Below are 25,055 nucleotides of genomic sequence, written 5' to 3'. Positions count from 1 at the left end.
GCCCATGGACAGGAATAGTTGGCGATTGGTCAGAAGCAGGAAGGCGATTACACAGGTAAAGAGATCTTTAAGCGTGCATCCATTAATGCCAATACATCCATCAGATGCGACTATGTCAGCTACAGAAGGGATAAATTTACAAATCATAAAGTAATGTTCATTTCATGCTAGGGTATCTTTCATGATGTATGACTCGGTCCTGCCTCTTCGCTTACAGCGGCGTCATATATAGGTGGTTGATCTGCTCGATCCTGGAGCATTCCTCGTCTCTCTTCGTCATCTCCTTCGCCGCTGCTCCGACGACTTACAGGTGGACTACTGTATTCTGGCGGTGGGATAATCTGTTGGCCAGCTGGTGTGTTCTCGACTGGTTGATGCTGAACATCACCAAGATCAAGTAAGCTGTTGCCATGATGGGGGAGATCTTGCGTTGAAACATGAGCCAATTGAGCCAGTGATATGTCCGTAGGCGAGCGTATTGGCCCTGCAGGCAATCCTAGTCTGGCAAGTCCACTTCGTGTCCTCGAGTGGCCAGGCTCGTAGGCAGGCTCTCGAGTCCCTTCTCTTCCGGTCTCCAGTAGAATGCTGCCTTGCTCACTACCGTAGGGTGGCGGGGGAGCTAAACTTCCAGTCATCGGTGCCAGACCCCATTTCTTGACGTTTGCTTCTATGAATACAAAGCCCATTTGCCCAAAGTTGACGTGAACTGTACAAGGTCCATTGGCTCCCACGGTCGGGAAAAAGTTCTGGGTCTTGAGGTTATGCACGACCTCATCGAGTTTCTTGCCATTCCGTGTGAAAAAAATACTTCCAGTGCGCGGCCGGTAGCCTACACCAATGACATCTCCTTGCACGTAGACAGGGCCATAAGGCGTTGCATTGAAAGGTTGGTTATATCTTCGGTGACCAGTGGAGGTGTAGGCGACCGAGGTTTTGTGAAAACCTGCTCTATTAGTACGTAGTCAGGGAATACAGAGTGTGATAGAACATACCAGGTAATCTGAACAGTGGGTATGGCTTTGTTGTCATCCCAATGCTGATCAAACTCGTCTCAGGTTTGTCGTAGATTTTGGCCTCCCAGTAGTAAACCTCGTTCTGTTTCGGCACCGGCAGATTACTTTGGACACTGCATTCTGAATCGAAGAATTCGATTTCTGTCCTCGCCTCGACGAAACAATTCGCAATCTCTAACTCAGGTTCAAATTCCCACGCTGATACTCCCTTCTCTTGAATGGCTAGGAATTGCGACAAAGAGATATCGGTCTGTACAGACTCCGGAGGGTTGGCCTGGGTGAAAGCTATCACAACTGTTAGACTTCCGCTGTAGAAGATGACTTAAAATCAGTCCTACCTTTTGCCCTTAGATATTCCGTCCTCTGTAATTCATCCATCGTCTCCAAAGCTTCGGCCTCCTCATGCGCAAACGCCTGTTCGTCATCGTATTCACCGGGCCGGCCTATCCGGTCTAATATGATCCTTCCTCGAGATGTATACTTGAAAAAGAAGAAAATCGCCAGAACAAGAACAGCAACGCCTGCTGACCCAAACGCTGACAATATCCCAATAAGTATGCCGCGGCCTGTTGAACCGCCATCGTTGATGTTTATGACAATAGACGTTGGAGAGCCATCAGCATGTGGCCGAAAGCGACCGGGTCGCCAGGCGCTACCAGTGGCATCGGCGGATATGGAGGTGGTGGTTGGGACGGAAGATAGGGATGTAGGAGAGTAGCGTAATGAGGTATCGAATGTCATCGCCAATCGCTCATGATGGACTTGCTCAGCGCCGGGCTGCATCGCTCATGAGGCGAGAGATAGATGGAAAAGAAAGAGGAGATGAGTTGCAAGGTGACCTTATGTGGCGAAATGGGTGAGGCGGAAGAAGGGACAAATGGCTCGGGGCGGGGTCTAGGCCAAACGAGACGAGGTGACGGTAGGAACGATTCGCTGGAATCAGTGAAGTTGAGACGAGTCAATTGCAAGACCTCCGAATTGAGTAGCAGAGACAAGAGGCCACCATTGTGATGATAGCAAAGGGCAGGGAAAGGAATGGTTGATGGGATGAAGGTTCCTGCGACAGACTGTACGAATACATCAGGTAATATGGGGATGGCCAGATATGGGCCGAACAGAGAACGGAAGTGCGCAGGACCAGAGAGAGGACCGCAGGAGGTCCGCTGCCCGGTGACGATGAAACCCATGACACACGGGATTAGCGAAGCCCAGACCCTTGTTATTGAGAACCGACCACGCCTAGTGGGCTCCCTGAAAGGTGCCACCAGAGCCTATTGCATACCCAGTGGGTGTGGCCGGGGCGACCAGCAAACGCAGCCATACTATACGAGTACGGAGTACGTTCGTCTACCATTAACCGTGCCAAGGTCATGGATGCCGTCACTCTATTACTAGGGCCAAAAAAAGGCCGTTCTGGTGGCTGTTCTTTTGTATGTCCCATATTCCGTACCATAGGTAGATAGAAATCTATCAGATCTCCTCTCAAACAAGTCTGTCTTTGAGAACTATGCGACATTCATAATGTTTCGTAGAGTCTGAAATGGTACTCCATATTCTAGCCTAGAGATCGTCAGGACATCGGCCTCGCTCATGGTTGTTTCACAGTTCCCACTGCGCAAGGCTGAAATGTACCCTGGACCATTCCCGTAACACTCCTGGCTACCTAGATTTTACTCCCTCCTTTCGACTTGGCCCTCCACCCGGTAAGCGTACTGCCACCATCAAGTTCAATGACGTTGCCCGTCATATGAGCGGACCCAACACTGCTCAAGAACAAGATCACACCGGCGAAATCAGAGGGTTTGCCAACACGTCCTGTGGGTTGTCGTTCTAAAAGCGTGTCCAAGTACTTTTGGATGCCGAAGTTGGTCATCCTCGAGGGAAAGACACCACTGCCGACATTAGCACGGTCTCTTTTGTTTGCACTTTTGTAGGCAAAGGAAGACTTACGGGCATACGCAATTGACCATGACATTCAATGGCGCCAGCTTTGAAGCTTGGATCTTTGTGAGGTGAATAGCGGCCGCCTTCGAAGGGCCGTATGAGAAAGTTCCAGATCCAGGAGCAGCGAGACCGCCATCATCTCCTGCCGTAACATCAGAGGTCATGATGCCGGCCATTGAAGCAATGTTGATGACCCGGGAGGGCATGTCGGCACTGGTGCCTTTAAGTAGCAGAGGGTGCAATCCCACTGTCATGTAATAGATTGACTTGACATTCAAAGCCATGATCTTGTCCCAACCACTCTCGGGAAAGTCATCGTAAGGAGCACCCCAGGTGACACCAGTGTTGTTGACCAGTACGGTCAGTCGGTCGGTCCGCTTCTTCATTTCCTTGACGAGGCCATCACACCCGGCCTTGTCCTTCAGGTCGGCGACGATATATTCGCACGTTCCTGGGCCGAGTTTGTTGATCCGGTCCGAAGTTTTCTTCAACTCAGACTCCTTGCGGCTTGCAATGTATACCTTGGCTCCATTCTGGACAAACGCCTGTGCTGCCATTTCGCCGAGTCCAGTCGCGCCTCCAGTGACAAGCACCACATGGTTGCTGAACCCGAACAACGAGGACACACGGAGATCGGCCGTTGAAGTCATGGTGTCCCAGTATGATGATGAAATGAGATAGATATTGCCTATTTCACTTTTATTAAGTTGATGTCTTCTACAATCCTGAAAAATATAAAGGTAACCTGCTGTGACTGCCGCGGATAAAGTCCTGGCTAGGATGTCTGGGGACGCACTACTCCATACTGTCGCTCCGTGCCTAGGTAAGCACTGGGGAGATCAATTTCAGCCTCGGCTTACTGAGTGCTCGCCCCCTCCGAATGTTAGCTGGGTTGTTTTCAAGTCAAGGAAAAGATGTGTAAACCATGAAGGAATTGCCCAAGTAGCACAATTACCTAGCACTTGCATTGTACTGTTCTTTTTAGTCTCCAGGTCTTGTAGACCACAGACGATAAGATATAACCTGCAGAACCTCAGAGTCGGATTGACTATGGACCGGCACACACGGAGCTCTTGATGCGCCCTACATTGCCAAGAACTATACGGTCGACCATAAATGACTTTGCATCCAGATCCTTTCGACTCACTCAATAGAATGTGTTTATGCTCATCTCCTGGCCTGAAGATATGTTAAGAAGAGCCAAGTACAACTACTGGGTCCCTGAATCTACGGATACGGAATCATTCTCATGATACTCGTACAACGGGACGAGCGTGGAGGCCAGAATCAGGTGGTGTGGGCTGCCATGGGCGGCAAAAAAAGGTGACATGACTCATTAGACGACTTCGGCCTTCTCGTCGGCCAAGTGCACGCCACCGGCCTAGATCTCACACCACAGAGCCTTATGTTGCCTGTTGCGTGTCCGAAAACGCAGGCATACCCAACGCTCGTCACTCAACCCAATATTTAATACTCATACAGGGGCTTGTGGTCTCATGTGACTCACTGTGCCTGTCCCGTCTACTATTTCCAAGATGTACTGTATGAGTAGTAGGGCAAGTATATCTATCTATGTCTCGTGCCCCGAGATCCAACATTCCCATTCATCACCTCGTACACTCTTTTCTACCACAGCTGGCACTCACTTGACTTCGTGACAGCACATTCCTGCATCTAACACCACATATACAATGGCACACAAGCACAACCGCCGACGGATTCGCCCTCGGAATCGCAACAACATCCTACAACTGACCTGGGATATAACCGAACACACTCCTTCCTCACTGCAGGTGTCCTCCCCCTATTCCTCACCCCTTTCAAAGACTGAGCCAACACAACCTGCACTGCCTCCAACTCTACGAAACCCTAGTTCCAGCCTGACATCGAAAAATTGGTACAACCGATACGTGGCCTGGCAGAACCGCGATTTGGCCCAAAAGCGAGAAGCCATCAAGTTGGAGGCCGAACAGATCAAACTCTTTGGTGGAGAGCCCGGGGACGACGTTGGGCTTTGTTACAAGATGCTGGAAGTGTTTGCGGGAATGAATTGGATCGATACCCTGGATTAAATATATACCCCAATCTTGTTGGTCGGCGTTTGTTGGTGGCCTATTGGCGTTTGGCCGTCGGTTTCTTTCCACTCACCGGAACGGAGACAAAAGTCAAGCTCGACTTGCAGCAATGACGGCTTGCTCAATATGGGTTGGCCGGATTGGTCTCTTATGCTTGACCCGTCACTGCTGGGCAAAGATGAATCTATTAGCAAGCAGTGATTGGTGCTCGCGCAGATACCGTACGATGTATGGATCTAGCGTTGGAGCTCGTTGCTGCAAGCCAGGACATCTTGACGGAAAGAGAGATAGATTATCCTCTCAAGGAATCCTCCGTACGTGGATTTTTGTTATACCACTCCTATCACGATAGCCACGCTCGTACTCTTTCTTCATCCTGTGATGATGTGCTGCTGTGACTAGTACACAAAACTCGTATTGGTGTATGGATCTGTTCCGATGAGATGAGATGCTCATATAGCCACCTCATACTGTAGTTCTGGTCTCTCTCTTTCGTTGTACGGAGTACTGCGCATGGCCAATCTCGATCTAAACCATCGGGCAAAACATCCGTTGCGTACAATTGGGATCTTGAAGCCACAGAAATGCGTCAGCCAAGCCAGCCTTAAAATCTTAGCGCGATGCCAAGTTTCCCGCATTCGACGGAGGCGCCTCAGGCTCGTCGTCGATCTCAATACTCAACGGCGACAAACGAGGCTGTCACACAACGAAAACAGGGCACGGCTTCTCACTAACGCAGTAGCCACAGTTGATTTTGCGTCATTCTTGTTCCTCTTCATCATCCCGTGTCCTCGTTGTAACTTCACGGAGTTCGCGTTTAGTGTGTAGCGTTCAATACATATTCCTCCCCGTGTCTCCTCCGCTCCTTCATTCCCCCTTGACTTCTTGAGCCCAGGCGCAACGAACCCAGATCCCTAGAAGGAAGAACGGCTCCGTTTGCCTGAAATATTGACGTTTGCCAGTACCTTGGTCCGCTGTATCTCTTTTCGATAACATAAAATCTGCAGACATGGGCCTCTTCAGCAAGCGTAGCGACAATACAACGGCAGCCACCGCCAATGGCCATCACAAGAGACGAGATCGACGGGGTTCTGACAAGACTCGCAGAGGCCTGTTCGATATTGATTCGGGCAATTTCAATCGGAGACCAAGCTTTGGTCAATGGTAAGGAGACTCCCCCCTCTGCCACTCGGTCGAAACGAATGGCATGAAATTGACATGTTTCCAGGCTGAAATTCACATGGCTGGACCTGCTCACCATGGCGGCCATGGGTGCCATTGGTCTGGGAGTCTACGAAGCGAAGCCTGCTCCAAGCCGATCCTTCCCAGTCACATTCACTGACGGAGAGATTGTCTACCCTCAATTCGCCTACCCTCTGCGCCATGAAATCGTGCCCATCTGGCTCGCGGCCCTCCTGGCCTCTCTGATCCCGATTTTCATCATCCTCTGCATGCAGGCCCGCATTCGGTCCTTCTGGGACTGCAACAACGCCATCATCGGTCTTCTCTACTCCCTCATCGGTGCCGCAGTCTTCCAAGTCTTTGTCAAATGGCTGATTGGCGGTCTCCGACCTCACTTCCTCTCCGTCTGCGACCCGGACCCGGCCAAGATCGCCGCCCAAGGCGGTCAAGGCTTCCGGGGAATCATGTTCCAGCGCGACGTTTGCCGAGGCGACATCGACCAGATTGACGACTCGCTTGAATCCATGCCTTCTGGCCACAGCACCGCTGCGTGGGCGGGGTTCCTGTACCTCTTCTTCTACTTGAACGCGAAGATGAAGGTGTTCAGCAACCACCACCCGGCCTTTTGGAAATTGATCGCCCTCTACGCCCCTGTGCTCGGCGCGACCTTGATCACCGGTGCACTGACCATTGACGAATTCCACAACTGGTATGACTGCGTCGCCGGGGCCGTCATTGGGTCGACCTTTGCCATCTCTTCGTACCGCATGGTCTACGCCTCCGTCTGGGATTTCAGGTTCAACCATATCCCCTTGACCCGCCACACCCCCTTTACCTACGGTGCGGGAGCCGCCGGGGCCGGAGGTTTCGAATCTGCGGTCTTCACTCGGAGGGCAGGATGGGGGTACGAGGAGGCACTCGGCGGTGCTCCCTTCGACGCCGCGCACAGCCTCCGGGGAACTGCCACGGGCTTCAACGCCGGGGCTCACGGCTTGGGGCATCATCGACCTGGAGATGTCGAAAACAACGCTGGGCTGGATGACGGGTACAAAAACGGGCGAATGAACGACCTCACCAATGGCACCTCTTCCAATGGCCTGGCGAACCCTACTCCCGCGGCCGCGCCCGACGGACGTTACCACCACCATCGGAAGAGTATGGAACGTAAGGCGGTTCCCACCGCGTAAGTGTATCCTTGGTGATGCACTACTCGTCTCTCGGAATCCACCGAGTTCGATTTGATTTGATTTGTGATTGTAACATTTCAAAGCATGATGTGAATTGAATTGAGCACGGAGCGCGGAGTTTGGTTGTGCTCGACAGCGTACATTTGCACGGCGGAAATGGCACTGTAAGTATGATGTTTGATGCCATGCAACGGAGGAGTTTCGCGAGAAGCACGGGTCGCATAGCTGTGATTAAGAATCGTTGTATCAAACCAATTAATCACGACAGAAACGAGGAGTATGTCAAAAAGTAGCCTACATTGCACAACGTACGTAGCTCATAATTTCGTTCTATACTAGGTGTACGTATGAAATGTCCGTTTGATGGATAGTGATACGTTGATAGATGCTATAAGGGGGAATATATTTGGGTCTGCTGTATACCGTATATCTCCATCGCGTGTCTTTTGGTGCGGACGTTCCCTTCATTTCTCATGATCTCCGGACTCGTCGTGTCTGCATCGCACACTCTCACCGCCTCTCAACGGGGGTTGAGTGTTGTTCATTTCCAAGGAAAATTAATGTTACGTCTGTCCCCTCCCATTTGCCCAACTCTTCGGATATCGACGAGGCTGGACCTCTCCGCCGTCCCGTCATACGTCATGTGTATGTATGCATACTCGGCTCCCACTTTCTTTAGGTATCAACTCAAGCTTTGTTCGTACCGACCTTTGTCACGACTTTGTACTGCCTTGGCGTGATTATCGTCAAAGGCAATTCAACCAAGTGCCCACCGTGTCTCACAGTCGAGGTGCAATGTGATGGGAATGCGTCCTTCTCGCTCTGTTGGGTGACATGGGAGGGGGCCAGACATTCTCAGAGCCAAACACTCTATTGCGGGAATATCGCCCTTTCGTGGATAGCGGCGGGTCGAATCGATCTCGAGCTGACAACTCACCCAACAACGACGGAAGCTATCCTTCGTCCTGAGTCTTTGAGACCCTCGCAATCACGTCCTTCATCTTGGGAAGAAGCTCGGGGATGCGGAACGGTTTGCTGACGACGTCGTCGATGCCGCTCTTCAACGTCATTTCGATTTGCTCCGCCCTCGCATTGGCCGTGACAGCTATGACTGGAATATGCGCGACGAGCTCTCCCGACTCTTGCATCTCGCGGAGTCTCCTCGCACACGTCTGGCCATCCATGACGGGCATTTCCAAGTCCATCAGCACAATGTCGATGTCTATGCCGTCCTTGATGTGCCTTCGGTCGAACTTGGATTCTTGGATCTGTTCAATGGCTTCGCCGCCGTGATTTGCAACATAAACCTCGCAGCCAATCTTCCGCAACTGAGTAGCCAAGACCTTCTGGTTGATCAGGTTGTCCTCGACGACGAGCACATGGAGGGAGCTCCTGAGAACCGGGCTTCTCAGCGATGCTGGGATGACAGGATTCTGAGACGTCTGAGACGGTGGGTGAGTGTGATTGTTGAGTGTCAACATCAGCGATGACTTGGAGCCTTTTCGTAGCCAAGCTTGATCGTCTTCCGATGCACCATCGGGACGCTGACATCTGCGGGCTTTGACGTAGAAAGCAAACACACTCCCCTTCCCGGTTTCCGATGCGACGCCGATCTCACCTCCCTGGAGCTCGACAAGCTGTCTCGAAATGAATAGTCCCAATCCAGAACCACCATAGGTGACGTGCGTGCGAGGACTGGCTTGCGAGAATCGCTGAAAGAGCTGCTTTTTCTCCAGGTCATTCAGGCCCCTTCCGGTGTCTTGTACAGCAAAATGGAGATAGATAGGCTCTCCTAAACCCCATTCTGCACTTGCAGTCACATCTTTCTCTTTAGGAGTTGAAGATGGGATGTAAGTCAACCGCCACTTGTCTTCTTGTGAAGGCCGGGAATTCGACGCCGCTACGTGCATCCGAACTGTGCGGTTCTCTTGCGTTGCTGTGAACTTGATAGCGTTGGTCATTAGATTGATCAAGACTTGTGAAAGCCGATGAGGATCGAGTCGCACCCACTCCACGTGCAGGCCTGCGTAGGAGGTATCGATGTTGACGTCTAACTTGATATCATTTGTCTTTAGTTCTGCTTCGAACATTTTGAGAACTTTGTGAATCACACTCATCGGCTGTGTATCTGCAGGTGAAACAGCCATCATCGCGGAGTCAAGTTTGGAAAGAGTAAGAACATCGTCGACTATTCTCTTTTGATGCTGAGCACACAGAGTTATCGTCTGAGCTGAGTCAATCGTGAGATCGATAGTCTCTCGCTGCGCCGAAGTCCACTGGTCTGCTTCAATCATTTCGGTCAAGGAGCTGGTGATTGAGTCAGCACATTGAAGAATCGCAGATAGTGGGTTGCGCATTTCGTGTGACGTGGTATCGATATATCGCTCCTGCTGTCTTTTGAGTTCGACAGCCTCTTCCATTCTGCGAGTCTGGAGCTTCTCGGCAAACTTTTGCGCACTGATATCCGTCATCGACCCAAAGATGCGTTGAACCTGTCCGTCCTCATCTCGTTCTGGGGATGCGCTCATCAGAACCCAGGTTGAACCAGTGTTTCCAATCTTATCTCGCCATGGTCTTCGGAAACGGAACTCCATCGATATTGCGGACCTCTTATCCACCATGCTCTTCCACGCTTCACGCACCTTGACCTGATCTTCATCGACAACGTACTTGATCCACTCGGCATCCACCAAAACATCGCGTGTGTACGAGGTAATCTTGTACCATGCATCGTTGGCAAAGTTGATCTTGCCTTCAGTGTCGCCGATGAACATGCCAACCGGCGCCAACTCTGCCATTCTGGTGAACTTGTTCTCTGCTTCTACTGCTTGTTGTGTCTTTGCAACCAACTGATTATTTAACTCGATTCGGTCTTGAGCGGCTAATCGAGCCGCTTTCTCGCCCTTCCTTATTTCATCTTCAAAGAGAACTACCGACGCAATTGAGGTTGCTAATTGTCGTCCTAGAAGCTGCACAAAAAGATCATAGTCTTCATCATATGGTCTTCTCGGGTTCGTCGCCATAACAAGAAATCCCAAGGTTGACTCGCCCGTAGTAGGTCGGATTGGGGATATGACAATGATGTTGGAAGGGTCGCCAAACCCGCGCCACTCGATACCATCCAGCATCTCCGGCGCTAGGGTCCCGTCATCTACACGAAGGACAACTGGTCTGTCGGCTGTTAAGGCTTGTCGGAAGGCAGCTGCAAAGCCTGCTGTCCCGGTCTTCATGTCAACGGATTGTGGTGCGGCTTTATGTTCTGAAGGAATCCCCAGCGTGCCTTCCAAGTAACAGACCTTGTTCGACGCGCCGCCACTTGAAGCAGATGAAATCACCTCGCTATCAGAGGAATCATCCATGAGAGAGTAAACCATAACCATTGGCGCGTCATATTCATTGTATTTTAGCCCTTCCAGTAACAGGCCCCAGAACTGTGATACCTTTCTTGCCGTACCTGTACATTCACCGATCTCTCGAAGTGTGAGCATCCTTCGCTCAGCGATTTTTCGTCGAGTTTTTTCGAAAGCAGGATTGTAAAGACCGATCACACTCCCGTCACTTCCAATCAACGGTATGATTGACCAAGAAAAATAGGTCTCCTCCAGGAAACCATTGCGAGTGAGAAAGAGACAGTCGTCGTCTTTCATTGTGGCTTGAGCATCCTTGAAGGCACTCTCAAACACAGCTTCCAGTGGCTCCCAAATTTCACTCCAGGCATCTCGATAACGAGAACCCATAAGCTTAGGGTGCTTTTGACCAGCAAGCAGAATGTAAGCTTCATTGTAGATGGCAATATGATCGGTTCCCCAATACATGGCTGATGGGTGAGGACTGGCCATGATCAGATTACACATGCCTCGAAGGTCAGCAGACCAGTTCTCAATGGGCCCGAGGCTAGTCTTTGCCCAATCGACCCCGCGAGCAAATCGCACATGGGGTGGGAGTGAGGGCGACATAGGCAGACGTGTCCAGTCGAAACAGCTTTTCTCTTGCAGTGGGACTGTCATTGCAGAATCTTCGTCGGTCCGAGCAAGGGGAATAGCGCTCTGGGTCCTGCCCGGAGAAAATGGACCAGAAGGACCGTTAGTGTACTCCATTTCGCTGGGAGGAACAGAAGAATCTGAATCAGATGTGTTTGGAGATCCCCTGGACATGCTTATCGCCAAATCCTCAATCGTCCGTGGAATGTGTGTACTCGGCCTTGGAGAAATATCGAAATAGCTCGTTGATGTGAGCTCGCCTCGCGCAGTGGCAGATGATGTTGCGGAACCCAGACCTTGGAATTGTTGCATATTAATACGCGAGCTCTTCTCAGTCGTGGCAGGTGGTGAAAAGGTATGTGGATAACCATGAATCACCTTAAGCCGTCTCCGAATCAAGGAGGCCTGCCATAGAAGTCCTGCAAAGGGGAACTTTGATACGATGTCTAGCCCTGGTGCTGGGACCAAGACCCATGATTTGAAGTCGTTGAAAGATGTGCCGAGATCCAACAAAAGCGTAGAATCTTCTGAACGCCCTTGAACATGGTCGAATAATGAGCCACGAGATTTCAAGGCTGTGTTGGCGAACAAGATTCGAAGGCCATTCCTGGAATCTGATGCATCATCGATGTCCACCACAAGCGTAGGACGTTCATCCAATTGCAAGTACTCGACGAGGGCAACCGAATGTAGAAGCTGTGCGCTGCTCGATGGTTTTGTGTCTGAGGGAGCGCGATGCCTTGGCCCCGAAACTTGTTCATTCACGACAGGTGTACCATGAGACGAGGACCGAATTGGTATGGAGCTACCCACAAATCCTCGCCCGAGTACTGGCTCTCTGGTGGGTGTCATGCTCTCCCCTCGACTCAGAATAGTCGCGGTGGCCTCGAGCAGCGATACCGGCCCCCGACTGGTTGGCGACAGGTCGTGTTGGAGGGTTGTAGTGTGGGCTTCTTCCACCTCTTTCCCTTCATCATCCTGGCTTCCGAGCACTCGGTGTGTTATTTCATCTTGACTGAGAGCATGAGGCGCGGTCGCGGAGGAGTGTCTTGCTTGTTTCCGAACGGGTCTGTCAACAGAAGGAGAAGTTGTTCTGGAGTCTTGGGAAGGACGCTTGAGTGACTGAGTAGAACTATGGATAGCGGGTGGCTGCGACGAGTGAGGGAAGCGACCGGTCGGGTCTGAGGTTGTGTCCGTCGGCATATAGCTCTAGCATTCTTCACTGAACGGGTCAGTGGCAGAGAATCGAGTTTGCCACCCGGAGAAAGTGTGGGTGAGGGCGCAGAAAAGGTTGGTTGTAGTCGTCAGAACACCAGTCAAAGCACCGTAGTACAAGGTTCGATTAGCATCAATCAGTGCATCGGTGCGTATGAGAGCAGGCCAAAAAGACTTGGATCTTTGGATGTTCAAACATGTAGAACATGGAAGTCGAGGCAAGTACAAACTCCTGGAGGTGCAATCTTTGACAGGACAGCAGAATGGTCAACGAGTACTCGTCGCAGATGACGGTTGAATATGGTTTCCTGCCGCAGTTCGAGAGAAACGATTGTCCTGTTAACGAGTGGCATGGGAATCAGAGATGGCGGCCACGAGGGTGACGGTGACGGCGTCGACGGTTCAGAGGACCTCGCAAAGGCGGGCACAGATGTTTAGATTTCCCAGTGACGTGTAGTCAATGTGTGCATTGTACTGATGCAATTAGGACTATGCGGAGCAGTACACATGATAAGAATGATTGTCGAGGGCTTGATGTTTCTTGACGGACATTGAAGAATAAAAGTATGGACCACAGGGGGAGGTAGTTTTCATCCTCATCCGCCTCTCTTTGGTCGTTCCTCTGTATATTTTAGGCGGGGGATATGCATCGTTCTTTGCTCGATGCGATTGCCGTAAGGACACTAACTTAGCTGGGCTGGTTAAATTAAGTGAGCCCAGTACTCCGTGGTAGCGAGGCAGGTCGTTCGATGGGGGGATGGACCGCTAAAACAAGCATGACTCGTTAGGCTCCCCACGCTTCTCCATAGGCGCGGTCTGGAGCCTCAAAAGCCTATAGGAGGCACCCGTACGGAGTACATCATGTTTGTATTAGGGCGCAACGATGCTCGCTTGTGTCACTGCAGATCGAGCTTCAAGGCTATATGGATCAAGATCTGGTTTGATTCGAAGCCAATTTGCATTTTTGACCTCCATATGTTCGCTCAATCTATTCTAACAGAAGACTTTCTCCATTGCCCAACTCACAACACAACAGTTGTCGAGGTTCGCATGGTGACCCGTCCTTCACACGTTTTGACAGCTGAGCCGAAGCGTCCGAAATGCTGACAAGCTTTCTTTTCAACAATGGCGCAACAAACCCAGACCTTGGTTTGTCTTCGTCGTGAGTTCCGACCCAGTATTTGGCATCCAGGATTCTTTGAGCCTTTACTCCGTTGACCACGCCTAGATTGAGTTGACTGGCCCATCCGATAGAGACGTCCTGCAAGCCATGGAGCAATGCCAGAATTTCCAGGCTGGGTGTCACCTCAGTCAGAACAGATACCGTTGACACACCCACACCATGAGGCGTATAGACGATTGCTTCGCCTTTCGTTGATGAGTTCGATGATTGTATGCATATCACAAGAGCTGAATGAAACGAGAGTATGTCGAAGGTCGCCACCAATCTGCTGATACCTATCCACGCAGGCAAAGGAGATACACTGGTTGTCCTCCAGTCTGTGCTTTTGGAAAAGTTGCCTACCTCAACGACATTTTCAAAATAGCCCCATGACTGGATCAGTCGCGCGGCCCTCTTGGTTGCAAATATAGGAACTGCCGCGTCGAGCTCGAGCAAGGTGTCCCGATGACAGTGGTCGGTGAATTCATGAGAGACAGCCACAGCATCCACATGGGACCGTCCACGGACAGCCGGGGTGCTTTGGTTTGAATCATGATACTCTTCATTCCCATCTCGTTCCAAATGCTCGGCTTCACGCAGAACGTCCTCCAGTTCGGCCATGGTCTGAACGCTGCTTTCGACCGAATGCCATTGTTTCGAAAACCACCCAGCAACGTCTTGCTGGGTGCCCTGGAGCCATGGGTCTATGAGCAGATTGAATCGGACACGTCCCGGAGGCGGTGTGGCATGCTCAGGGTATGGGAAGGAGACGACCCAGGTGGTGTCGGCGTTAAGATGGGTCAAAATAGGCCTCTTCAAACGATGGGCACGCCTTAAAGCGTGCTGCAACTCGGCTTTAAGCTGACAAGCAGCTGCATCATCAACGCATGGATTCATGTGTTTTTGGAGCAGGCACACCTCGGCGGATATTCTGGCATCGCACATTACCTACCTACCTGTCCACCGTTTGGTCATAGGAGTATGAATACGATCTCAAGATGTGGTTATCTTGGAGACCGCCGAGTCATGATGCCATGATTGCACAGCCAATGTTTGTGACCAGGAAGCATACTCCATATTAACTCCACCTAGCAATTCCCTGCGCCTTTAGATAGATATTGCCCATGAAGTTGGGTAAGAAACTCCATCTCCCTACCGCGGGGGTTGAATACCTACCAGTTCATGTGCCTTGTTACACTGTCCTTCTTTATGTTCCTGCATTATGCCCATTTGCATCGTCATTCGCAAGAGAGAGGCGGGGTATATTGGCGCCAAGTTGCGATAAGCAGATAAGACCCCCAGATTAGGCATAGTAGCATGCGCAGGTTTGGAGTACTCTACGGTAGGCAACAGCACGAGTACCTACTCGCCGCCCGCAGGATGCCTGAGGCGCCTTTCACTGACTGCCCATGATCTTTAGCCAAGTCGCCTCACGATTCCTCAACAGGTCCAACAATAACAATCATCTCGGAACAATCAAACCAAGCCAGCCAAACAAGATCTCAAAGCCTTACATTACACTCTTGCAACATCAGCCAACTTCTTCCACTTGTCATTCCAGTTAATCGACGGGGTAAGTTGGTACTTCTTCTCCTCTGGGCTCCTTAGGGCGCGCGGCACACCTCATCCGCAGGCGGGAACCTGGCCTTTGACGTTCTATCCGTGCCACTAATCTGCATCTAGTCACCACACAGCCTCAATTCGCCGCACCCACTTCGTCCTTCGAGGTCGCCCAGGAGGCCACTGAAGCCAAGGCACAGTAAGCAGGAAGACCTGGGAATCTTGACTCTGGCGGTGCTCGGTCTTAACCAGCAGCCTTGAACTCTTAGGCTTATTACCACTCCTCTCCACGACCCTCTAATATCCTTCTTTTCATACTCACACCTCGCCCCCTGGCTGCGACCTGCTTTGAAAGCAAGTCTACAATACATTCTTTCCACCATTTCCCTCCACGCCTATTCATACGCCGATGGTCGACTCCGCCGACGAGCCTCCGCTGTCAAGTCGTCTACACTCATGGGCTAAGAACACGTTCCCAGCAGCGTCGTCCCTGAACCCTCTCCGATCTCGTCACGAAGACCCCGTGCGACCCTCCAACCCCAGATCCGACGATACCAGCGTTCGGTCGAATCATGCTAGCCACGAATCCTCTGCAGCCGGCCCTGCAACCTCACAATTGCACCCAGGTGCGGCGGATACAGTGCAACAAAATCCATTTGCTCTGGATAAGAAAGGAGATGGAACGCCACCTACCACCATAGAGACTACTGATACCAAGGTCGAGGCGCCCTTGGTCCAACGTTTTGTCCGAGATGTCAAGCGCATCCTCTATTCCAGCTGGATCAACTGGCTCCTGGTCTTCGTGCCTGTTGGCATCGTCTTGGGAGTCCTCGTTGACTGGGTTCACACCGACTTGGTGAGCCCAACTGCTGTATTTGCCATCAATGCCGTCGCCATCATTCCGCTGGCATCACTCCTTGCCTACGCAACAGAAAGTGTCGCTGTTAAATTAGGCGACACGGTTGGTGCTTTATTGAATGTGACCTTTGGCAATGCTGTCGAATTGATCATTTTCATCATCGCATTAGCTGCAAATGAAGTTCGCGTCGTCCAAGCTGCGGCTTTAGGTTCGATCCTGTCGAATTTGCTACTGATTCTGGGCATGTGTTTTGTCGCTGGAGGGCTCCGGTTTCGAGAACAGTTGTATAACGCTACCGTCTCTCAAATGAGCGCGTGTTTGCTCTGTTTGAGTGTCATCAGTCTTTTGTTACCAGTAAGTTGCACGCCATTGGGTGAGAGTTTTATTCTGATATGTCTCACAGACAGCATTTCATGCCTCTTTCTCAAACACCAATCGTGCCGATCATGTCGTCTTGAAAGTGTCCAGAGGTACGAGCATAGTCCTTCTACTGGTCTATCTCATGTACCTCCTCTTCCAGCTGAAGTCGCACGCCTTCATGTATCAAAGCACGCCTCAACATCTCATTGATGAGGAATCTCATCCTGGCGTTCTTGCCGATATCCTAAATTCCTCGAGCTCCAGTGAAAGCTCCAGCTCCAGCTCGAGCGACTCGGACTCTAGCTCTGGTTCCCACACAACTGCCAAGCGCTTCCGGCGTGCTCTACGTCGAAAAAGACGCAAGTCAACCTCGAGCACGAAGGACAGCATCACTGTAGCGGGACTTCGACGAAGCCCCTCTGTTCATACTGGACCGGGTGGCTCAATGAACCAAAATGCCATGACTGCACCTCATGATCTAGAGCCTGTTTTTAGTGGCGACGAGGCTGATGTTGACGGTGAGGGCAGGACTGGCAGTCAGCGTTCTCGTGTCAGAGCTGTTCACTCCCGGGATTTTGAGAGCGGAATTCAGCAGGATCAGTTGTCTGAAAAATCCAAGAAGCGTCACAAAAAGTCCAAGAAGTCAAAGCGTTCCAAGAAAGAAGAGAAGCAAAAAGAGGTTGACAAGAACGAAGGAGCAGAACTGGAAAAGGAGAACGTCATCAAGACAGAAACCACAACATCCTTCTCAACCTCGAATTCGCTGCTACCACAGGTTGGCTTTGCTTCCGAGGTTCAGGAGATTCCAGCTGACGGTGTACGGAAACCTTTCAATATTCGCAACATTGGCGACGCAGTGAAGCCGGCATTCAACTCCACAGTCTTCCCTCACCATGAGGCCCTTGGGAGATCCCTGGCAATCCCTATTCGACCTCTCTCACAGCCAAGATCTAGCTCTCGTGGGCTGCGTCGGACTTCCTCCATGCCTGACATGATACACCCCGTTGTTTCCGTGGTACCTGGCCAACCAAACCAGGACGGCATGTCTGTCCCTATCCAGCCTTTGACGTCTGAAGTCGGAACAGAAGTGCTTACTGAAGAGGTCGTGGAGACAAAAGAGCATCTCTCACGCACGTCTGCCCTCATACTTCTGCTTGTTTCAACTGGCCTTGTGGCAATCTGTGCCGAGTTCCTCGTCGGAAGTATCGACTACCTCATTGCGAACAGCGGAGTTTCTCAAGCATTCATCGGTCTCATCATCCTTCCTATCGTGGGTAATGCCGCAGAGCACGTCACTGCAGTCACAGTTGCGGCCAAAAACAAGATGGATCTTGCCATCAACATTGCACTGGGGAGTAGTATTCAGATTGCTCTGTTTGTCACTCCTCTCATGGTCATCCTTGGCTGGATCATCAAGACGGACATGAGTCTTTATTTCAGCCTTTTCGAAACCATCAGTCTGTTTGCCAGCGCCCTCATTGTCGGCTTTCTCATGATTGATGGTCGAAGCAATTATCTTGAAGGCGCGTTGTTAATTGCGGCATATGTCATTATTGCTGTCGCCGCCTTTTTTTACCCGACTTGTGACTTGAGCTCGGCCAGTGGACCGCTGGAAGGGACCGACCGAGTTTGTTAGTCTATGATCACTGCAGATGGTTGATCTGCGGACGACTATGACTGTGATATGGTTATGATTTCGAACCGACCAGGACTCCTAGAGATACTCCATCTCTGGAACACATGGTGCGTCAGGAACACGTGTGACGCGAATGCTATGCGCTTCGTATGACAAATTGCAGCGATGAAAGACACGAGATCGTGGTGAAGAATCGCGATATGAAGAAGGGCTTTTTGCAAAGTCATTCGCTAGGGATATCGGTTCAAGGGATGCTTTTGCTGCTTCATTTTTTTACATACACATTCTTTTAGTGGTTTCCGACTGCTACCCTTCTCATCAACGGCGAGAATGCATCACATGATGTATGTTGAATGATTGATAAATTGACATTTGTTATGGAGTACCAGAAATTCCTTGACTCAGACAGACTACAAAAACCTCCTTATCGCTACTTACGGGGGTATTATCTTCTTATCACTTTCTCCCTGTTACCTCGCCTTGACAGGGATGATATGTTTCGTAGCACACGGAGATGTCCATTTCAATGCGCCTGTGCATATTTTACCTGTATAAAGCAAGTCCAAGCAGAGAGGGCTAGACAGGGCACAATCGCCCAGAAATCTAGTTCAAGTAATTAGTACAGTGACTTGCTCAGGAGAGGTCGATTAGTATGTGGAACAACTTAAGCCTCGACGGGGTCGTTGCTTATCAAAGGCCAAGCCGTAGGTACGTTTCTTCGTCTTGCCGGGGGGGACGATGACCATATGAATTGTATAAACACTCGGCAAAACATGTTAAGTAGTGTAGTTCAGGTAATGATTGCTTCGTATTGTGCACAACCCTCCCATGCTCTTCTTCTTCTGCTCTTCCATTCCTTGTTTTCCCATCTCGATGGGGTTTCTCCCCCCTCCTCCCAAGGTGACGATCAGAACCGGGGTCTACCTTTTGATCCCCAGTGAATGAAAAAAGAAAGAAAGGATGAATGGTGTCAGAACCAGGCCCCCCCTCCCCTCTTCCTCGTGGTTATCTCGTCCTTATTGCGGAGCAACCAAAGGTCGCCTACTCGTAGTACTCACTGACTTGTTTGCCTATCATTTGCATGCATTCACGCCCACTGACTACTATCCTTGTCCTTTTCTTATTGTTATCTCTCGGTTCGTTTATCCCCATCCTGCGTGACGAGTTAACGCCAGTAACAACTCGGGTTCGTACTTCCCTAGTACAATCTTCTGTCCTCCTTGCCTGTGTAGTCCTGGAGGAGGAGAAAACCAAGACCCGTCCGCCCGAAGCCATTTTGGCTTTGCGAATACGAGTATCACTACAAGTTACCGAGTCGTTGACCCTGACCATCTACTTCGTGTAGAGTAGAGCTAAGACCTAGAACCAAGGGCTAGTACTTGCTTGAGAACGGGGCATTCCGCATATCCACGTTTCTTCGACTGGACTCGTAGGTTGCGATCTTTACTGTAATTGATATCCCACCACCCACCAAGACCCAATTAGCAATTGTGCCATTCACCAAGCTATGGCGACAGACCTGTGTTTTGAACAATAAAACCTTGCCCCGGATTTCCCTAAACAGTTTACAGTAAAGTTGTTCAGGCTAAGGGCCGTTACTCTCGTAGGTGACCCTTCTTCTTATCTATCCTTCTTACCTGCCTACTTTGAACAATCGTCAGTGGACGACGTTCGTATTTAAACATCTTGAGAGGGCACGCCTTTTTTTGCTTTTTGTTCTGGACTCTCTGCCCTTGCTGTCTCGCCCTCCTCCCTCTTGGTTCCCAAACCGAGGATATCCATTCCCAATCCTATCATTCCACTCCCATCATTCCACTCCCATCTCATCTCATCTTTCTATCTCCCTCTATCTCCCCTCTTACCTCGCTTTCAGCATTCTTTACACTGTACTTTGTAATCAAAGGGTTTCGAATTTACTTCTGTTACCACCCTGTCAAGATATATATGTATACGGAGTACAAGAAGACCTCAACTCAAATCAAACATCCCGTGCTCCACACCCAGAAATCCACTGATCTCCCGTACCCGTACCCCGCCCCGCACTCGCGACGACGACGACGACCTATACAAGAGGCATTGTCTACACAACGACCGTAAAGGGACCACAGCCTTATCAAGTCTATTGCCACCCAAGGAAATCGAAAATGGTCGCGACGGATTCAAAACTCCCCGAGGGTGATGATCCACGAGGAGGTCCACCATCAGAACGTCGAGGGTCTTTGATGGTCGACCCGAAACTGGCCAGCGAGGAGGATGCCGCCGTCCTGGCCAAGATGGGATACAAGCAGGAACTCCGGCGCAACTTCAGCATGATCGAAGTGTTTGGGATCGCCTTCGCCATCATGGGTCTCCTCCTTCGATCGCGAGTACCTTGTCGTTCTCCATCCCGGCGGGGCCCGTCGGGTTGGTCTGGGGGTGGTTCCTGGCTTCCATGTTCATCTTCGTCGTTGGGTTGGCCATGGCCGATTTGGGATCGAGCATGCCTACAAGTGGAGGTGAGTTACACAGTACATGTCGAAATTACTCAAACACAGGCTGACACCCTCCCCTTACTTAGGATTGTACTACTGGACTCATTACTACGCTTCACCAAATTGGAGAAACATGCTGAGCTTCTTGGTCGGATACAGCAATACTCTTGGACTCGTCGGCGGTCTCTGTTCAATTGATTGTATGTTTTCTGGCGCCCAAACCATAGCCCAAACCCAGGCATACTCTATCTATCCGGCCCCCTTGAGCGTGATAAGCAACTGATCAATTCACAGATGGTTTCGCTCTTCAGTTCTTATCAGTCATCGTCATTGCTCGTGACGGTAATTGGACCCCGACAAACGGACAAATATACGGAACGTTTTTGGCGACAGTCGCCTGCCACGGAGCAATCGCATCAACCATGGCCAGGGTGATGGGAAAGCTCCAGACAGTTTTTGTGGTGATGAACTTTGTACTCATCTTCGCCACCATCATCGCCTTGCCGATTGGAGCCAAAGACTCACGAAATAGTGCTTCGTACATCTTCACCCATGTCGAGAATCTCACGACTTGGCCATCTGGCTGGGCGTTCATGCTCTCTTGGCTCAGTCCGATCTGGACCATTGGTGGATTCGATTCAGCCGTGCATATCAGGTGAGTCCACGTCTTGCGGGAGGAAAGAGACATAAAGATTTCCAACGTCCATACAGTGAAGAGGCTGCCAACGCCGTCAAAGCCGTCCCATTTGGTATTCTGTTCTCGATCGGCTCGTGCTGGCTCTTTGGCTGGATCTGCTGCATCGTAATCGCTGCCTGCATGTCTCAGGATCTCGAACACATTCTTGGTTCGCCCTTTGGCCAGCCCATGGCACAGATATACTTTGACGCCCTCGGCAAAAACGGTGCACTGGGATTCATGTCCCTTTTGATGATTGTCCAATTCCTGGTAAGTAGAGAGCGCCAGACTTCGATCTCAAGCGTCCTGACTTTTGTACCCTACAGATGGGCATCTCGATTCTCGTTGCTGCTTCTCGTCAATCCTGGGCCTTCTCGCGAGATGGCGCCTTGCCATTTTCAAGCTTCTTCCGGCCCATATCGAAAACGTTCGGATATATCCCCGTCCGCACGACCGTCGGATGTGCCGTGTTGGCCGCCGTCCTCGGCTTGTTGTGTCTGATCGCCCCTGCAGCCGCATCGGCACTATTCTCACTTGCAGTTGCCGGGAATAACCTGGCCTGGGGTACACCCATCTTCTGCCGCGTCGTCTGGGGCCAGAAGAAGTTCAGCCCAGGGCCGATATACACGGGTAAACTATCCACGCCTATCGCCTGGCTGGCGGTCCTGTTCTTGATTTTTGGCACTTTGCTGGCCATGTTCCCCGTGGGTGGACCGAACCCGGACGCGGAGTCTATGAATTACACCTGTGTCATCAACTCGGCAGTCTGGGGCGGGGCACTGCTTTATTATGCCATTGACGCACGGAAGTGGTTCAGAGGCCCGCAGATCACCATCGACCTGGATCAACTCACAGAGGCCCAGGAGCAGGCGCTCCGAGAAGAAGGCGTCAAGATTGAGAGCGAAGGTGGCAAGGCCGTAGTGGGTGGGAGGAGGGGGAGCACAGGCAGTAGTGTTCCCATCGAATCAGATCTTCGCGGGAAGGGGGAGGAGGAAACAGATAAGTAGTCTCGGCAATGTGGCCTTGAGTACCGCAAAACCGACGGCTGTTGTGATCCCGGCTAATATTTTATCGCCATTTAATCCGTATTTATCGAGCATGTTGGAAACTGGGGCCAGAAGCTATCGTCGAAAAAGTCCATCAGGCTCGTCTCGCCAGGGAACAGGAATTCGTCGTTCGTGGTGGTAGCGGCGGTTGAAGCAATGGGGGCCTCAGCCCCGCCCGCCGACAACGCCGACATTGACTGTTGTTTTCGCTGTTGCTGCTGTCTCGTTTGGGACGCCCTGTAATTGTGTATCTCTTTCCACCGCTGCATCTTGGGATTGATGTTTTCGAAGACAGGAGGCACCGTCGAAGACGATTCGGAAGGCGCGCCAGGGTTGGGGAATAACATGGCTCGTTCTGCTGCCGCGTTGGCTTCTTTCATCTTCGCCATCATGGTGTCCATAGTGGTGCAGAAATCGATCGTGTCGCTCGCGTACGCCGCATCCCAACCTTCTCCATCGTAGAGGCATAACTTGGACAGCACGACACTCGCGTGGCCCATGAGGCTCCACGGGAAGTAGCTGCAGTCGAAATAGACGGAGATGGGGATGGAGTACCACTTCTCGAAAAACGACTTGGTCGAGCCCAGACAGGCGAAGAGCATCTTGAGTCGGGTCATGGGGAAATCCCCATAGTTGGCGCTGCTGTTGGTGTCGTGAACGGCGACCCCGTAGAGGTATATCTCCATCAAAAAGTAATGAAGCCACAGAATATCTGTTTGACATTAGTCTCATGAACACCGACTTTTCCTTTTTCTCTTGGAAGACCACTTTCTATCCGGACAAGGGCAACTGTCTCAGCGTATACCACATACCTTCTAGAATTGTACCCGAAGGTGGCAAGCTCGACTTGATGCTCCGCAGCTCTGCTTGCAGGGCCGTGACATACGCCCCTATCGGCGGCGCGGAGATGGTGGAAGAAGTGCTCCAGTCGTCCGGGGAAAGGGTACGGGTGATCCTCCCGGACATGCGAGCGATGCGGACCAGATGAACCAGGAAGACGTCGCTGGCATACTTCCTTTCTTCCTCGAGTAATTGACAGCACTCTTCGGCATAAGCTGAAAACCTTATAGGTTCGATCTCGCGTGTGGTCATGGACACTCTGTGTGTATGAAAGTGATTATTTGTCAACATGCATGCATTGCTTCTTCCGACCATCAACGGTCCCACGGGTTTGGAAGAAGGGAATGTTCCCCTCGTCAACCTCGGTCTCAACTTACAACGTAGAGATATAGAACCCTCCAAGGTACGCTCTCCTCTCGGCCAGAGTACGTTTCGGACCCGGGAATTCCGGGCGAAAGTATCCGACCGTCCCAAAAAGCCCTTTGTGATATCGTGGATCTGGGCTCCTGTTGAGACCCAAGTCGCTCAATTGCGCCATGATGAGGTGAACGAGGTTCCCGAGCTGTGAGCCCAGAGGAAAATGTATGTGATACCTAGCCGCGAGACAGTCAGTGAAACTATGTGGGTAACATTTTGCCGAGTCCGGTATAAAATCCAGATGACCCCGATTTGTGATGGTGCTTACCATGCCAGATAAACCAGCAAGCCTTGAAGTATGTCGAGGCTTTGCTCTCCTCTGAGAAGGACCTTTTCAGCAATCACTTCCCGGACTCTCTTCGCCAGCGACGTTTGACGCTCGATATGATGTCGACAACCTATTGTCATGACGGTCATGAAGAGGAAAGGCTTCGTCTTGAGCTCTTCCAGTGTCATGTCTGGCGGAATGACCACAAAGGGGAAATACTGCGCCATGTGCGTCCAGTATGCCTTGAGTATGAAAAACTCTTCGTCCTCGCTTCGCAGGACCTGCTTGACGTGGTCCAGAGGCGATGGACCGACGGACCCAAACAGGAGACCTTGACCTCGCAGTTGCGAGCCACCAACTTGACTGGAAGTGGCAAGAATGGCGGCGACTCCATCCAGCTTACGTTCGATCCTCGCTACATGGCTGCTTTCCTGTTAGCCCATCCCGGAGAGGCTTGAGAAAGGGAAAACCTTGAAAAGAAAGAGAGGGTAATAACAGGCATTCAGCCTGTACAGGACCACTCACGAGGGAGCCTTTGTTTTTCGCCGATGAGAACCGGGCTCTTGTACGGCACATGGTTTCCTGAGACGTCGACATCTGCAAAAAGACGATCAGCAATCGAATACGAATAAGACGCCCTCGAACGAACCTCGTGCAGATGATTGCTTCTGCGTCAAAGATACACTTGACCTTGGCGCGAGCGCAAGTCACACAAGCTTTTGGGCCGCGGACGCCAGGACTATCAGCCTCACTAGGAGGGGTCAAATGGGACATCTCGGGCCCATGTCATGCCCGGAGGAGCCGACACGGTAAGATCGTTGAATAAGATTATCGAGTTCGCTCGTTAGTGTCTGCTCCGTTCCCTGGTCCGGCTCAAGCGTGACAATTGATCAAAAAATGGTTGACGTGCCTGTCATGGAAATCTGAGGATTTCTGTTGTCCTTTTTCAAGGTAACAAGTCCGAGCGGAACCGAACGGAGCAAAACGAGTCCGTTCGACTCCATCCGACCCCGTTCAAGGCCTCAAGGCATCCCGATTTACGGCATAGCGTCGGCGACTTTGACCAATCACCTGGAAACACCTTGACCTCCAGTAACAATCTTGTCCGCACTCGCATACTAGACTCCTGGGATCATCCATACACGGAGCACGAACGGAATCGGT

General features: G+C 51.2%; 7 protein-coding genes across 9 annotated transcripts; 3 read left to right on the top strand and 4 right to left on the bottom strand.

The window, feature by feature from the left end:
• Positions 1-54: 54 nt before the first annotated feature.
• PV06_07549 (uncharacterized protein) lies at positions 55-2,107 on the bottom strand. Its single transcript, XM_016408806.1, has 3 exons — positions 1,352-2,107; positions 993-1,298; positions 55-943 (listed from the first exon to the last, which is right to left on the bottom strand). Exons 1-3 carry the CDS (start codon positions 1,794-1,796, stop codon positions 180-182), a joined length of 1,515 nt encoding a protein of 504 aa, XP_016260560.1. The 5' UTR covers positions 1,797-2,107; the 3' UTR covers positions 55-179.
• Positions 2,108-2,310: 203 nt separating this feature from the next.
• Positions 2,311-4,142, bottom strand: PV06_07548. 3 transcript variants are annotated; one of them, XM_016408804.1, is made up of 3 exons: positions 3,913-4,142; positions 2,964-3,831; positions 2,311-2,905 (listed from the first exon to the last, which is right to left on the bottom strand). In XM_016408804.1, exons 2-3 carry the CDS (start codon positions 3,605-3,607, stop codon positions 2,677-2,679), a joined length of 873 nt encoding a protein of 290 aa, XP_016260558.1. In that variant the 5' UTR covers positions 3,608-3,831; positions 3,913-4,142; the 3' UTR covers positions 2,311-2,676. The 3 variants fall into 3 exon arrangements, with proteins under 3 accessions (XP_016260558.1, XP_016260559.1, XP_016260557.1); XM_016408805.1 differs by having other exon boundaries at positions 2,964-3,816; XM_016408803.1 differs by having other exon boundaries at positions 2,964-4,142.
• A 506-nt stretch (positions 4,143-4,648) lies between these two features.
• PV06_07547 (uncharacterized protein) lies at positions 4,649-5,029 on the top strand (the record flags this gene model as incomplete). The annotated part of the gene is made up of 1 exon (XM_016408802.1): positions 4,649-5,029. The coding sequence occupies one exon, from the start codon at positions 4,649-4,651 to the stop codon at positions 5,027-5,029; it is 381 nt and encodes a 126-aa protein (XP_016260556.1).
• A 1,262-nt stretch (positions 5,030-6,291) lies between these two features.
• PV06_07546 (uncharacterized protein) lies at positions 6,292-7,401 on the top strand (the record flags this gene model as incomplete). Its single annotated transcript, XM_016408801.1, has 1 exon — positions 6,292-7,401. One exon carries the CDS (start codon positions 6,292-6,294, stop codon positions 7,399-7,401), a length of 1,110 nt encoding a protein of 369 aa, XP_016260555.1.
• Positions 7,402-7,731: 330 nt separating this feature from the next.
• On the bottom strand, positions 7,732-13,187 carry PV06_07545 (uncharacterized protein). The gene has a single exon (XM_016408800.1). The coding sequence runs from the start codon at positions 12,582-12,584 to the stop codon at positions 8,355-8,357; it is 4,230 nt and encodes a 1,409-aa protein (XP_016260554.1). The 5' UTR covers positions 12,585-13,187; the 3' UTR covers positions 7,732-8,354.
• A 2,313-nt stretch (positions 13,188-15,500) lies between these two features.
• Positions 15,501-18,758, top strand: PV06_07544 (calcium/proton exchanger). Its single transcript, XM_016408799.1, has 2 exons — positions 15,501-16,531; positions 16,581-18,758. Exons 1-2 carry the CDS (start codon positions 15,728-15,730, stop codon positions 18,171-18,173), a joined length of 2,397 nt encoding a protein of 798 aa, XP_016260553.1. The 5' UTR covers positions 15,501-15,727; the 3' UTR covers positions 18,174-18,758.
• Positions 18,759-20,781: 2,023 nt separating this feature from the next.
• Positions 20,782-24,665, bottom strand: PV06_07543 (uncharacterized protein; the record flags this gene model as incomplete). Its single annotated transcript, XM_016408798.1, has 6 exons — positions 20,782-23,078; positions 23,179-23,465; positions 23,584-23,799; positions 23,892-24,314; positions 24,417-24,488; positions 24,541-24,665. 6 exons carry the CDS (start codon positions 24,663-24,665, stop codon positions 22,399-22,401), a joined length of 1,803 nt encoding a protein of 600 aa, XP_016260552.1. The 3' UTR covers positions 20,782-22,398.
• Positions 24,666-25,055: the final 390 nt, after the last annotated feature.

Source organism: Exophiala oligosperma, assembly GCF_000835515.1.
Source record: "Exophiala oligosperma strain CBS 72588 unplaced genomic scaffold supercont1.7, whole genome shotgun sequence".
Taxonomy (NCBI): Eukaryota; Fungi; Ascomycota; class Eurotiomycetes; order Chaetothyriales; family Herpotrichiellaceae; genus Exophiala; species Exophiala oligosperma.
The sequence above is the reverse complement of the archived record's forward strand: the minus strand, read 5'-3'. Positions and strand labels throughout refer to the sequence as shown.